Below are 11,167 nucleotides of genomic sequence, written 5' to 3'. Positions count from 1 at the left end.
CCTCTCACAAAAAGGAAGAGGGGACAAGGTGGGGCACCCCCATGTGCTTCCCCACTCACCTCTTATGGGTATTTTGTGAGAGAAAATGGTATCTGTCACAAGCTTGTGACGAATATCACCGTAATCTATGAGATTTTGGGTTGTTGCTGACTTACTGTTGCTGAATGGTGACTGAGAATATGGACCATGAGACCAATGACCAACCTGCTGGTTGCGTTTGTTTGGTCAATAAGTAAATAGGAACCACTAATTAATTATCAATCCATAAAAATTAAAATTATAATTATAATTATAATTGGGAACTTCTCTTCTCACTACCCGTGTATTTACTCTATAAATATCATATGACCCCCGCTTCATAATTTCATTATCATTAAAACCCATCTCTCCCTCCCTTTCTTCATCCCATCCTTATTCAGAAATTACCATTTCTTTTAAACCAACCTTATTAAGAACAAACTAAGTTTTCCTAATTCAATTTAAATATAAAAAACTTGCTTCTTAATTCAAGGGTTTATTTTATTTTAATTTCTGATTGGTGCATCCAAGTCTGGCGGCCTATTTGGTTAGTTTAATCTTATCTTATCTTAAATCTTAATCCTCCTTTTGTGATTCATGTTTATTAATCTTTTTATTATTTTTACAAGTTCCATAATGTTTCATGATAATTTAATTTCATATTTATACTCCGTATCCTATTATGATACGTAACCAACCAACCATATTGATAATTTTAGATAAATTAAGGTTTAAATCTGGATATCCAGTATTACAACTAAGTCTAAGCTCTTTATATTTCGTGATTGATTGATTGATTTCCCATTAGAGGTAGAGTTTCACATGCATTTGGAAGTATAAAAGATTACACTATCACAATTAAACTTGCCTAGCACGATTTTACGTCAACATATTCATAATTTTGGATCATGAATTTTTTGGTGGATAAATCCATTTTAAATACGGTATATGATATATTTACACTTTCTTTATTTTGTAAGAGAAAGTGGAGTGGTCTTATAAAAGGCAAACTAATTTGATAATATAATTTAATGACATTTTGTCTCAACCAAAATCACGTGGTAAAAGGCTTTCTTTTTTGTTCTCTCCCACCTATTCTGTGACTGTTTGTGTTTGGATAATGACTTTCGAGTGCCATGCCGTCTCGTTTCATACTTCTCACATTTTTAACTTTCTCTAATTTTCATTTAACAAATCAGTAGGATAAAATATTACAGATTAATAATCCTAATTAAAATAAACTCACTCTGTAGTCGGTACTAGTTCATGTTCTTTATCCTAATCCTAATAAAATATTATATTATATTATATTATATTATTATTGTAGAAGAGACAGTTTAGTAAGGTTTCTAGAGTAAGTAGGATAGGAAACAGAATATCATATATATGTGGAATTATATGATAAGATATATATAATAATAATAATAATAATAATAATAATAATAATAATAATAATAAGATATTTAATATAAATAAGGTAAGGTATTATGCATTTAGGGTAAGGACAGAATGATGAATAATATAATACAAATGGTTTATGAAATAAATATTCTGCCCTCCTATATATAATCTTTTCACTGTTTGAGTTACAATTAAATCCTAAGTATATATAATGTTTTTCAGTGTTTGAGTTACGCTTAAATTGTTCAACATAATCGTATCCTATAAATATAAATATAAATATAAATATAATTGGTTTGGTTTGGTTTTGATAATCTCAGAACAAGTCATTAGGCAGCCTAGAACAAAAAACTACACACAAGAATACTTATAAGAGACTCTGGGTTGATCATCAAATAAAGAAAGATGGTTGAAGGCGCACCTGTTAAGCTTGATAAAACAGAATTCACAGAATGCTTCAGAACAGTCGGCAAGACTCCTTATATTATGAGACTTGCCTTTTCTGCTGGTATCGGTGGACTTCTCTTCGGTTATGACACTGGTACCTATATTATATATCCTTTCATTCATTACTTATTCTTCAATTCTTGTGTCTAGTAGTTGCTTAAATAATAATTTTGCATTATATATAACTTCAGGGGTTATTTCGGGAGCGCTGCTTTACATTAGAGAAGAGTTCAAGCAAGTGGAGGAGAAAACATGGCTTCAGGTACCTAGGTTTCTATAACGAACATACTCCCTTGTTTCAGAGTTTTCCATATCCTTATTTCTACTCGATCTTCCTTGTGCGTGCGTGCTTAGGAAACAATAGTGGCTATGGCGGTAGCAGGAGCGATAGTAGGAGCAGGAATTGGAGGGTTCCTCAACGACAAAATTGGGAGAAAGTTAACAATGATGATTGCCGATGCTCTCTTTCTTACAGGAGCCATAATCATGGCATGTGCACCAGCTCCTTGGGTCATAATTATAGGACGTGTGGTCGTGGGTTTAGGGGTGGGAATGGCTTCCATGACTGCGCCTTTATATATATCTGAGACTTCCCCTGCTAAGATTCGAGGCGCCCTCGGTGCCACCAATGGCTTGCTCATCACTGGTGGCCAATTTTTGTCCTACCTTATCAATCTGGCCTTCACCCAAGTAATTTTTTTACTTAAAACTCATTTTACATAATTAATTTAGGAAAGTGATAATATATATATATGTAAACATGATACCTACTTCTTTTTGTATGTAGGTGAAACATCCATGGCGATGGATGCTTGGGGTAGCAGCAGTTCCAGCGGCTATCCAATTTGTCTTGATGTTCACCCTTCCTGAATCACCTAGATGGCTTTATCGACAGGTTTAAAATTTCTTAATTGTTTCTTAATTATTCCTGTTAATGTAAATTTAAATTTGCTATTTGATTAACGACGACAATGTTTGGCCTTTATCAGGGAAGGCTAGAGGAGGCAGAGGAAGTACTAGGAAGAATCTACTCTCCAGAGGAAGTAGAACAAGAGATGGATGCTCTGAAACTTTCCATTGAGCACGAGATAGCGGAAAGGAAAGCAGTAGGGGAAGGGAATGCACTGTTTAGGGCGAAAAAGGCATGGGAAAATATAGTTGTGAGAAGAGGACTAATTGCAGGAATAACAGTGCTGGTTACCCAACAGTTCGTAGGAATCAACACCATCATGTACTACAGCCCTACAATAGTGCAGCTGGCAGGGTTTGCTTCGAACAGCACAGCCATGGCACTCTCTCTGGTGACCTCAGGTCTTAACACAGTGGGTTCAGTAGTAAGCATGATGTTTGTGGATAGGTATGGAAGGAGGCGGCTCATGCTAATCTCAATGGCTTCCCTTATATGTTGCTTAGTGGTGTTATCAGGCCTCTTTTATGCGGCTGGAAACGCCGCCCCCAAGATTAGCTCCCTTGAGACAGCTCATTTTGGGGCTAATAACACCTGCCCTCTGTATGAATCTGCACCTAACCCACTCAAGTGGAACTGTATGACTTGCCTCAAAGCCTCTAAGGACTGTGGTTTTTGCTCAAATGCCGCCGGTAATGAGTACCATCCTGGAGCATGTGTGACTTCCTCGATGAAAGGGAGGTGCCTCGGAGAACACAGGACTTACTTCTCAGAAGGGTGTCCTAGCAAGTTTGGGTTCTTAGCAGTTGTGTTCCTCGGACTTTACATCGTTACCTACTCTCCTGGAATGGGCACCGTCCCTTGGATTGTTAACTCGGAGATTTATCCCTTGCGGTATAGAGGTATTTGTGGAGGGATTGGTGCGGTCACCTTGTGGAGCGCTAATCTTCTTGTCAGTGAGACCTTCTTGACCCTCACTGATGTCCTAGGCGCGTCTGGAGCCTTCCTTCTCTATGCCGGTGTTTCTTCCATTGGTTTTATACTCATCTTCTCAGTGGTGCCCGAGACCAAAGGAATGCCTATTGAAGAAATTGAGAAGATGCTGGAGAAGGGTTTTAGTCCTTGGGGTAAGAAAAACAAGCCTACTGACGAAGAGGTCAATCGGGCCAGTGTCTGAACACCCAACTTTTATTATTTAATTCTGCTCTATTATTATTTTAGATTAAGATGATTGGACTATATGTTTATTCGTCTTTAATATGGTTTTGTTATCTTTATCATACTACGGTTATAGACCTATAGTGTTATCATTGTTATTATCTCATTATTATTACTACGAGCATAGTTTCTATTCTTATAGCAGGAGAGAAAGTGTGTGATGGTAAGTTTGTTCATTATTATGTTGTGCTTCCACCAATAATTAATAATGAAGCCATTAAAATTAGAATGGATGCAATTAAGGAAAGATCTTTAATTCCATGAAATCAACTTTAAATCGATTGTTTGTAGAGACATAGGGCAGAAATGTGTAAAAAATAAGTGGGATTGCCAAAAGGGTAAACAAAAATGAGTAATGCAGAAATGGTCCAAGCACATGAAATCAGATATAGCAAATAATAGTGATAGGTAACCACTAGTTGGAAATTTTGAAAAGGTAGGTGGATGAATCAAAGTACAACATCCATTAACAGAAAAACCGAAAAATGACGCGTAGTAGATGGACAAGGCCCAAAGGGAATGTAAACCGCCCATCAGGTCGACAGCCAGTTGTGTTCCCACTGCTCCCCTCTTTCTTTATGTGACGGACCCCACCCTTCCTTCTTTTTCTGCTTTTTTATCCCTCAATTCTTTTTTGCTTTCTTTAGTGGAAACGGTACGCTAATGAATGAATTTACATCACAACCTCTTCATGTACCACTATACCACGCATGAATCATGATAACATGAATTACAGGCCGTTTACGTACTTATCTTAAATATGACCACGTCCCATTTATTAACTATAATATGTTCTACTTAAAAAAATATTACTTGTATATCTTTATCCATAGGAATTTGATTATTAAAGATAACATTTTCTATTGTTAAAAATATTAAATTATACTTTTGAATATAAAGTGTAAGTGATTCGGTTTGAATCATAAATTTCTAAGCTAAAATAACAAACATTAATTATTGGACCACTGCCAATTATGTGATATATTGTAAGTATACTCCGTATTAATATTATCTTTTCTTTTTTTAGTAGAGGTTCAATTGGATCTCAAAAACTTTCATCGAATATGAGCATCTAGTCATCTTATATGCGATATCTTGCCTCCATTGACCAATATTAATGAACAAAGATAATGCTTCATTATTATTACTAATCAATACTATATATTAATTCCGTAAAGAAATGAGGAGCGATTTAATTTAATACAAATTAATTATACTATATAGTTTTAAATCAATAGCACTCTGCGATGGACTTGAACAAGGGACTTTAATGTAAATATTATATAGTTTTGGTTAAAGTATAAATTTAGAGAACACGGAATATGGTAATTTTCCTTAAAATAAACATGGCCCACTTATGTTAATTATTTTAACATAAACAAATATAATATAAGTATATTATATTTTGAAAACTATTAAAAAGTAAATAACTCAAGCTAGATTTCCAAAAAATATAATATTTCATAATTATTTCGACTTAATTAATTTAATGCATATATTTAGTATATTTAATGCATATGTTAAATTGTAATTCCAGAGCAGTTATTTGTTACCACCCGTGCTTGTAGAATGACGTCTTTGGTGACTCCTCCTTGCGGTCTCCTGAAACAATGAGCAAGCGAGGGCTCGGCTTTGGGCGAGCGAACTCACTCCGACGCTCAAGTCAGTAAACTTAGAAAGATAAGTTGTTGTTACTTGACGAAGTACGTATTGTAGAGAGATAAGGAAGATATTACCAGATGAATAGTGATTCTTAGGTTAAATTGTGGATCCTTTACTCAATGAGAGTAGAGGAGTATTTATAGACTTTCACCTTTTGTCACGTAGTGGCCAAGTGGCTAGCAGGTGGAAAGACTGATCTACCCTCGGCCGAGGGACCCATGGCGAGCCGACGGGCCTGTTGGCTCACCGCCGAGGGTCTTGGATATGAGTTCGCGGATGTGTGCCCCTTGGTTGGTTGCCCGGGACCCATCTGTCAGTAAACAGCCTCGTCGATTAGGGGCCGCCTAAGCGCCGTTGACTTCTTTGTGGATATCTTTGACCTTGCTCAATATGTTGGTCGTCGGCGGTGCGAATATGCCCCATCAATTTGCCCCAGCGTAGTCTATGCCGTGGTATGGGCTCCGATGTACGTTGAGCGTATATTCTGCGTAAGTGAAAATTTTCTGCCCCGGCTTCTTCTACCTCGGCGTGACTCTGCTTAGGCCGTACCATATCTTCCCTCCACATGGTTGTGTAATAAACATCCGATGTGGAAAAGGCAATGACGCTTGGCCGAGACCCGAGGTGGAGAGTCTTAGGTTGTTTCGATTGCCCCCTCGGCCTGCTTTCGCTTGGTTGATCATGTGGCCGGCGGAGAAACGGATACTTAGGAATTTGTTGAGGAAGATGAACAGGCAGAGAGATATGAAGGGGCGTGTTGAAGACGCTTGGTCACTGTTGCATTGATTGACATTCAAATGTTGCAACGATTGACATTCCGTGGTTGCATGTTCGACACGTGTCCGTTTGTTGATTGGCCGACGTTTCATGGGTCATGCCCTGATTGTCCCTCTTCATGGGCTTTCCTCTATAAATAGGGTACTTAGTCCCTGAAATTGGCCACCAATTTCATTTTCTCAAAAATTTTCTTCTTTCTAGCCCTTGTGACGAAACCTCTTTCTAGCTTTCGAATCATTACTCCGGCGTGGCGATTTTCTTCAAGGTAAACAAATAAATTCTCTCTTTAACTCGTAAGTTTTGTTGTAACATGTCTTCTCGCCGGTCTTTGGACCTAGTAAGCTGCGCGGGGGTTCCCCGTCGCGTCTTGATGAGGAGGAGATACTAAACGCCATCCCGATAAGGTTTGGGGGCCCTAGGTCTCCGTCTCCTGAAGTCGATCCAAAAGCTCCGGAGGGTGGGGAGGATGATGATGTTGATGATGGCTGTGAGGAAGGGATTCCTTCGGTGAGGAGAGGCCGCATATCCTGGACCACGGCGAGCGTGCACGATCGTCCCGACCGTGCCTGGACCAATAAATTCGCCGATTATTCGGTGGAACTCTATTCGAGGGTCATTTCTACTTCGGTGAGGGGTACAAAATTGTTATCCTGGAAGGGTCAGCGATCTGTTGCCCTCCTCCGGGCATATCGGCGTATATATCGGGCATCCGGAGTATGGCCTCCGGTTTCCTTTGAATAAATACGTCGCGGCCATCGTCAAAGCTATGAACGTTGCCGTGGCTCAAATTTGCATCCGTTGGCCGTTAGGACGATAGTTGGCTTCGTGTGGCTCTGTCTTTTCAAGGGGGAGGTACCTACGGTTAATTTATTCCGCCGGCTTCATCATCTTCGGGCATCGACCCCGGTAAGGTGGGGTGGTACGGCGTGCGAGATGGAGCCGGCGTCCTCTCCGTTGATAAGCTTTCTTCTTGCAAGGACCGGAAGGGGCGGTGGGTGTATGTCAAAGTGCTTGGGATGACTATCCGTTGTCCCGGTCCTTCCAGCACCAAGTCAACTTACGGTGCGAGAGTAAAAGGGAGCGTGAAAAATGGGTCTCCCAAAGTAAGCACAAGATGGATGCCGAGCGGGGTTGCTCTTAGTCTTGACGAGGAGCGAAGCGATCTGTTGTTTGATCTTTGAGAAGGGATGGGTGCCCCACTCAGTTATTCTTCAGGATGAGCTGCTTTGCCGCGTCGGCCTCATACCGGCCCTCAACCAGGGTGAGTAGGGTCGGTGTGAGGCCCATCTTTGCCTATTACGCTCCTGTTTTTAGAGCCTTGTTTTACTTCTTTTATGTAACTCTTGTCGGTTTCTTGCGGACCGGTTTGGCCAGGATCATGTCGAGGAGACCTTGAAGAGGTTGGGGCTTGATAAGGACGGGAACGTCGTTGAGCAAGACACCCTCGGGCCGACACGCGTGATCGTAGATTGGCTCCCAACGAACTTATGGACAAGCGGTGAAGGCGCTGGATCGGCGGCGGCTCAAGCACGGGTTCTCGGGGGTGTCTGAAGAGAACATCAAAGGCAAGGTCAGTGCGGCGTTGTCGATCCGGCTCCTCTTCAACCCCAACGGTCCAGAAGGAGCATGTGGAGGTCATCGATGTCTCCGAGGAGATGGTGACCGTTGCGAAGGGCCCTCCTTCTCCCAAGAAGAGAAAAGAGCCATTGCCGAAACCGCCGCTGGGAAAAGACCGATTCACCCGGTCCTCCAACTAAGAGGGTCCAGTGATACGGACCTAACTGTGTTCGACTTAGTGGTTCATTATGCATTCCCGATGACAGACTCTCGATGTGTCGATGAATGTTGACATGGATCGCTTGTGTAAATTTTTGTAGATCCGCCGTCGGCACCGCCGTTCTTCTGATCGGCAATTAGAGAAGCGACTGAGAAGACGGGTGATAGGAATGTCACCGTTGACTCCGCACTCCCGAAGGTTCCCCGCCGAGCTTGCGGCGGAGGGTACAAAAATATCCAAGAGGCCGGCGAAGTGGACTCAATCGGCGCTGCTCCTACATTATGGAGCAAGAACAAGCCATGGCCCGGTGCAGGGCCACGATCCAACGGCTCAAGCTTGATCTTTCCGCGCAAAGGAGAAGCGGGAAGGCTAAGCTTGACCTCCGGCTGCTCGGAAGCGTGCGGAGGAAGTTGAGAAGCGACTCTTGTCCGAGAAGGCCAAAGTTGAGGCTGCTGATGCCACCTCTGCCCGATTCTTTGGAGGAGCGGGACAGGTATAAGGGTGGCTACGACGCCGTTGTTGCCAAAAGGAAGAATGGAGGGGATGTATGAGGCTCGGTCGAGGCTCTCGCGGACACTAGGGTTGTTCTTGCCCAAAGGGAGAAGGACATTGAGGTGCTTCAAGATAAGATCCTCCCTGACCTGTGCGCTCAATTCCGGGATCAGGCCGAGGAAGCGACCAGGGAGGCAATCAAGAGGCTCATTCCTGAAGACTCCTTTCCGTGGGAGAAATTTGAACGACTTACGGGCGAGATGGCGGATGCCGCGGAAAAGGCGGTTGCGGAAAAAGAGGAGGCGGCGGGCGGCTCGGATAGCCGAGGCCAAGGCGGCCTATGATGCAAAGGTGAAGGAGGCCGAAGAGGAGGTGAAAGGTGAAGGCATGTGGAGATGGCAAGCTTTCCTCCGGGCGAGGCCACCGAAGTTGACGCCGCTGCTGCCGATGGTGGGCGACATCAGCGTAGGGAGACGGGCGGTCGTCACCGGACTCACCGGCATCTCGGATAGCTTTAGGCGTTCGGGGCCAACTCCTGAGCCTTTCCTCCCTGCCATCTTTTGGCGCTTCAAATATCATGTCTGTAATCTTTTGCTTTTCTTTTCCTTGTTTATGTAAGACTTTGGTAGGTTGCGTTTTGGCTTATCCCTATGGGGACGGCCGTCGTCTGCATTCTTCTCGTTTGTAACCTGTTGTCATTAATGAAAGTTTGCTTGTTTTGCCTCTGGCTTGGCCGAGGTCTTTTCTTGTCTTCTTGCGTTATTAATTGAGCGCTTTTTCATTTTTACCTTCAGCCTAGCCGAGGCAGCTAGAATGCGTATCTCAACTGCGTTTAACGTCTTTTTCTTTGAACATGTTAGCGCGTTGGCCGCTTCCTCTTTCACTCTCGGTCTGACCGAGGCGTCGGATTTGTGCTTCCCAACCGCCGTTGTGAACATGTTAGCGTATCGATCGTTGTGTCCCTGCCAGCCTTCGGCGGACCGAGGTGACTAGGGAGTTACGACGCGACGGCGTAAGCGCGTATCGATCGTTGTGTCCCCCCGCCAGGCCTTCGGCGGACCGAGGCGACTAGGGGTTACGACGCGACAGCGTAAGTTGGCGTATCGATCGTTGTGTCCCTGCCAGGCCTTCGGCGGACCGAGGCGACTAGGGGTTACGACGCGACGGCGTAAGTTGGCGTATCGATCGTTGTGTCCCCTGCCAGGCCATCGGCGGACCGAGGCGACTAGGGTTTACGACGCGGCAGCATTCTTGGGGTGACTGCCCGGCTTGGGCCGGGGCGTCTACCTCGATATGACCGCGGGGGGTAAACACTTTGATGGAAAGATTGGGTGATTCTTCATTAGATGTAAACATGCGTTGGGGTGCCAACAATTGTTTTGGACACCTCCGCCGCTACACAAAGTATTTCCGAGATTGTCGGTGTTCCAATGGCTCATCGAGGCATACCCTCCATGTCGGTCGGCCGGTATGTGCCGGCCTCATCTCTTCAACCACTTTGTAGGGACCCTCCCGATTGGCGTTAGTTTACCATGAATGTTTCCCTTGTTGGTGGCGGCCGACTTTCTTAGGACTAGATCCCCTACTTTCAAGTCCCTTTTGTGGACTCTTCGGTTGTAAGCTCTTCTCATTCGGTTTTGGTATACCGCCAAGTTGAGGCGTGCTGTATCTCGGCTTTCTTCAACTAGGTCTAGGGAGGTTCTTAAGCCTTCCTCATTTTCAACCGGGTTAAAGGTGGCCGTTCTAAATGTCGGCACCGTTGCTTCAATTGGCAGGACTGCTTCGGACCCGTAGACTAAGTGGAACGGATTTGTACCCGTTGATTCCTTCTCCGTGGTTCGCAGGGGACCATAGGGGCCGGGTAGTTCATCGGCCCATCTTCCCTTTAGATCTTCAACGTCTTCTTCAAACCATTGAGGATTGTTTTATTGGGCGCCTCACTTTGTCCCAGTTGCTCTGTGGGTGACAGACGGAGGAGTATGCAAATTTGATACCGAGTTCTTCCAGCCAGCTCATTATTGTGTCACTCCAAAACTCTCGGCCGTGGTCGAATACCATGACTTGGGGTAGCCCAAAACGAGTTATGACATTTTCCCAGATTACCTTTCTTACGGCTGCCGTCGTCTTTGCAGGTACTGCTACAGCTTCAACCCATTTGGTGAAGTAGTCAACGGCGACAATCAAGAACTTTCTTCCGCCGGATGCCGTTAGAAATGGCCCTAGTAGATCCATCCCCCACTGTGCGAAAGGAAGGGGATTAAGTACCGGTTGCAGGTCTCGGGAAGGCGCATGTATCACCGGAGCATGCATTTGACAGTTGTTGCATTTTTTGGTCTTGGCTCTGGAATCCGCAAGCATGGTGGGCCAGAAGTAGCCGGCTCGGAGAGCTTTGTGGCTAGTGTTCTTGCCCCCATGTGATGGCCGCAGAGATGCCTTCGTGGATCTCTGTCGATATTAGCTCGCGTCGG

At 44.0% G+C, this 11,167-nt stretch overlaps 1 protein-coding gene across 1 annotated transcript; it reads left to right on the top strand.

Moving 5' to 3' along the window:
- The first annotated feature begins 259 nt into the window (after positions 1–259).
- LOC141639222 (inositol transporter 4-like) lies at positions 260–4,134 on the top strand. The gene is made up of 6 exons (XM_074448393.1): positions 260–565; positions 1,740–1,960; positions 2,058–2,128; positions 2,221–2,556; positions 2,654–2,761; positions 2,856–4,134. The coding sequence occupies exons 2-6, from the start codon at positions 1,825–1,827 to the stop codon at positions 3,948–3,950; spliced, it is 1,746 nt and encodes a 581-aa protein (XP_074304494.1). The 5' UTR covers positions 260–565; positions 1,740–1,824; the 3' UTR covers positions 3,951–4,134.
- The last annotated feature ends 7,033 nt before the right edge of the window (positions 4,135–11,167 follow it).

The sequence above is a fragment of the Silene latifolia genome, unplaced genomic scaffold, assembly GCF_048544455.1.
Source record: "Silene latifolia isolate original U9 population unplaced genomic scaffold, ASM4854445v1 scaffold_307, whole genome shotgun sequence".
NCBI lineage: Eukaryota > Viridiplantae > Streptophyta > Magnoliopsida > Caryophyllales > Caryophyllaceae > Silene > Silene latifolia.
The sequence above is the reverse complement of the archived record's forward strand: the minus strand, read 5'-3'. Positions and strand labels throughout refer to the sequence as shown.

Bases quoted from the DNA above. Each gene is read 5' to 3' on its own strand.
- LOC141639222 (XM_074448393.1), top strand. From the start codon at position 1,825: ATGGTTGAAGGCGCACCTGTTAAGCTTGATAAAACAGAATTCACAGAA. The intron at 1,961-2,057 runs GTACCTATATTA...ATATAACTTCAG, and splicing joins TCTCTTCGGTTATGACACTG to GGGTTATTTCGGGAGCGCTG. The intron at 2,557-2,653 runs GTAATTTTTTTA...TTTTGTATGTAG, and splicing joins TCAATCTGGCCTTCACCCAA to GTGAAACATCCATGGCGATG.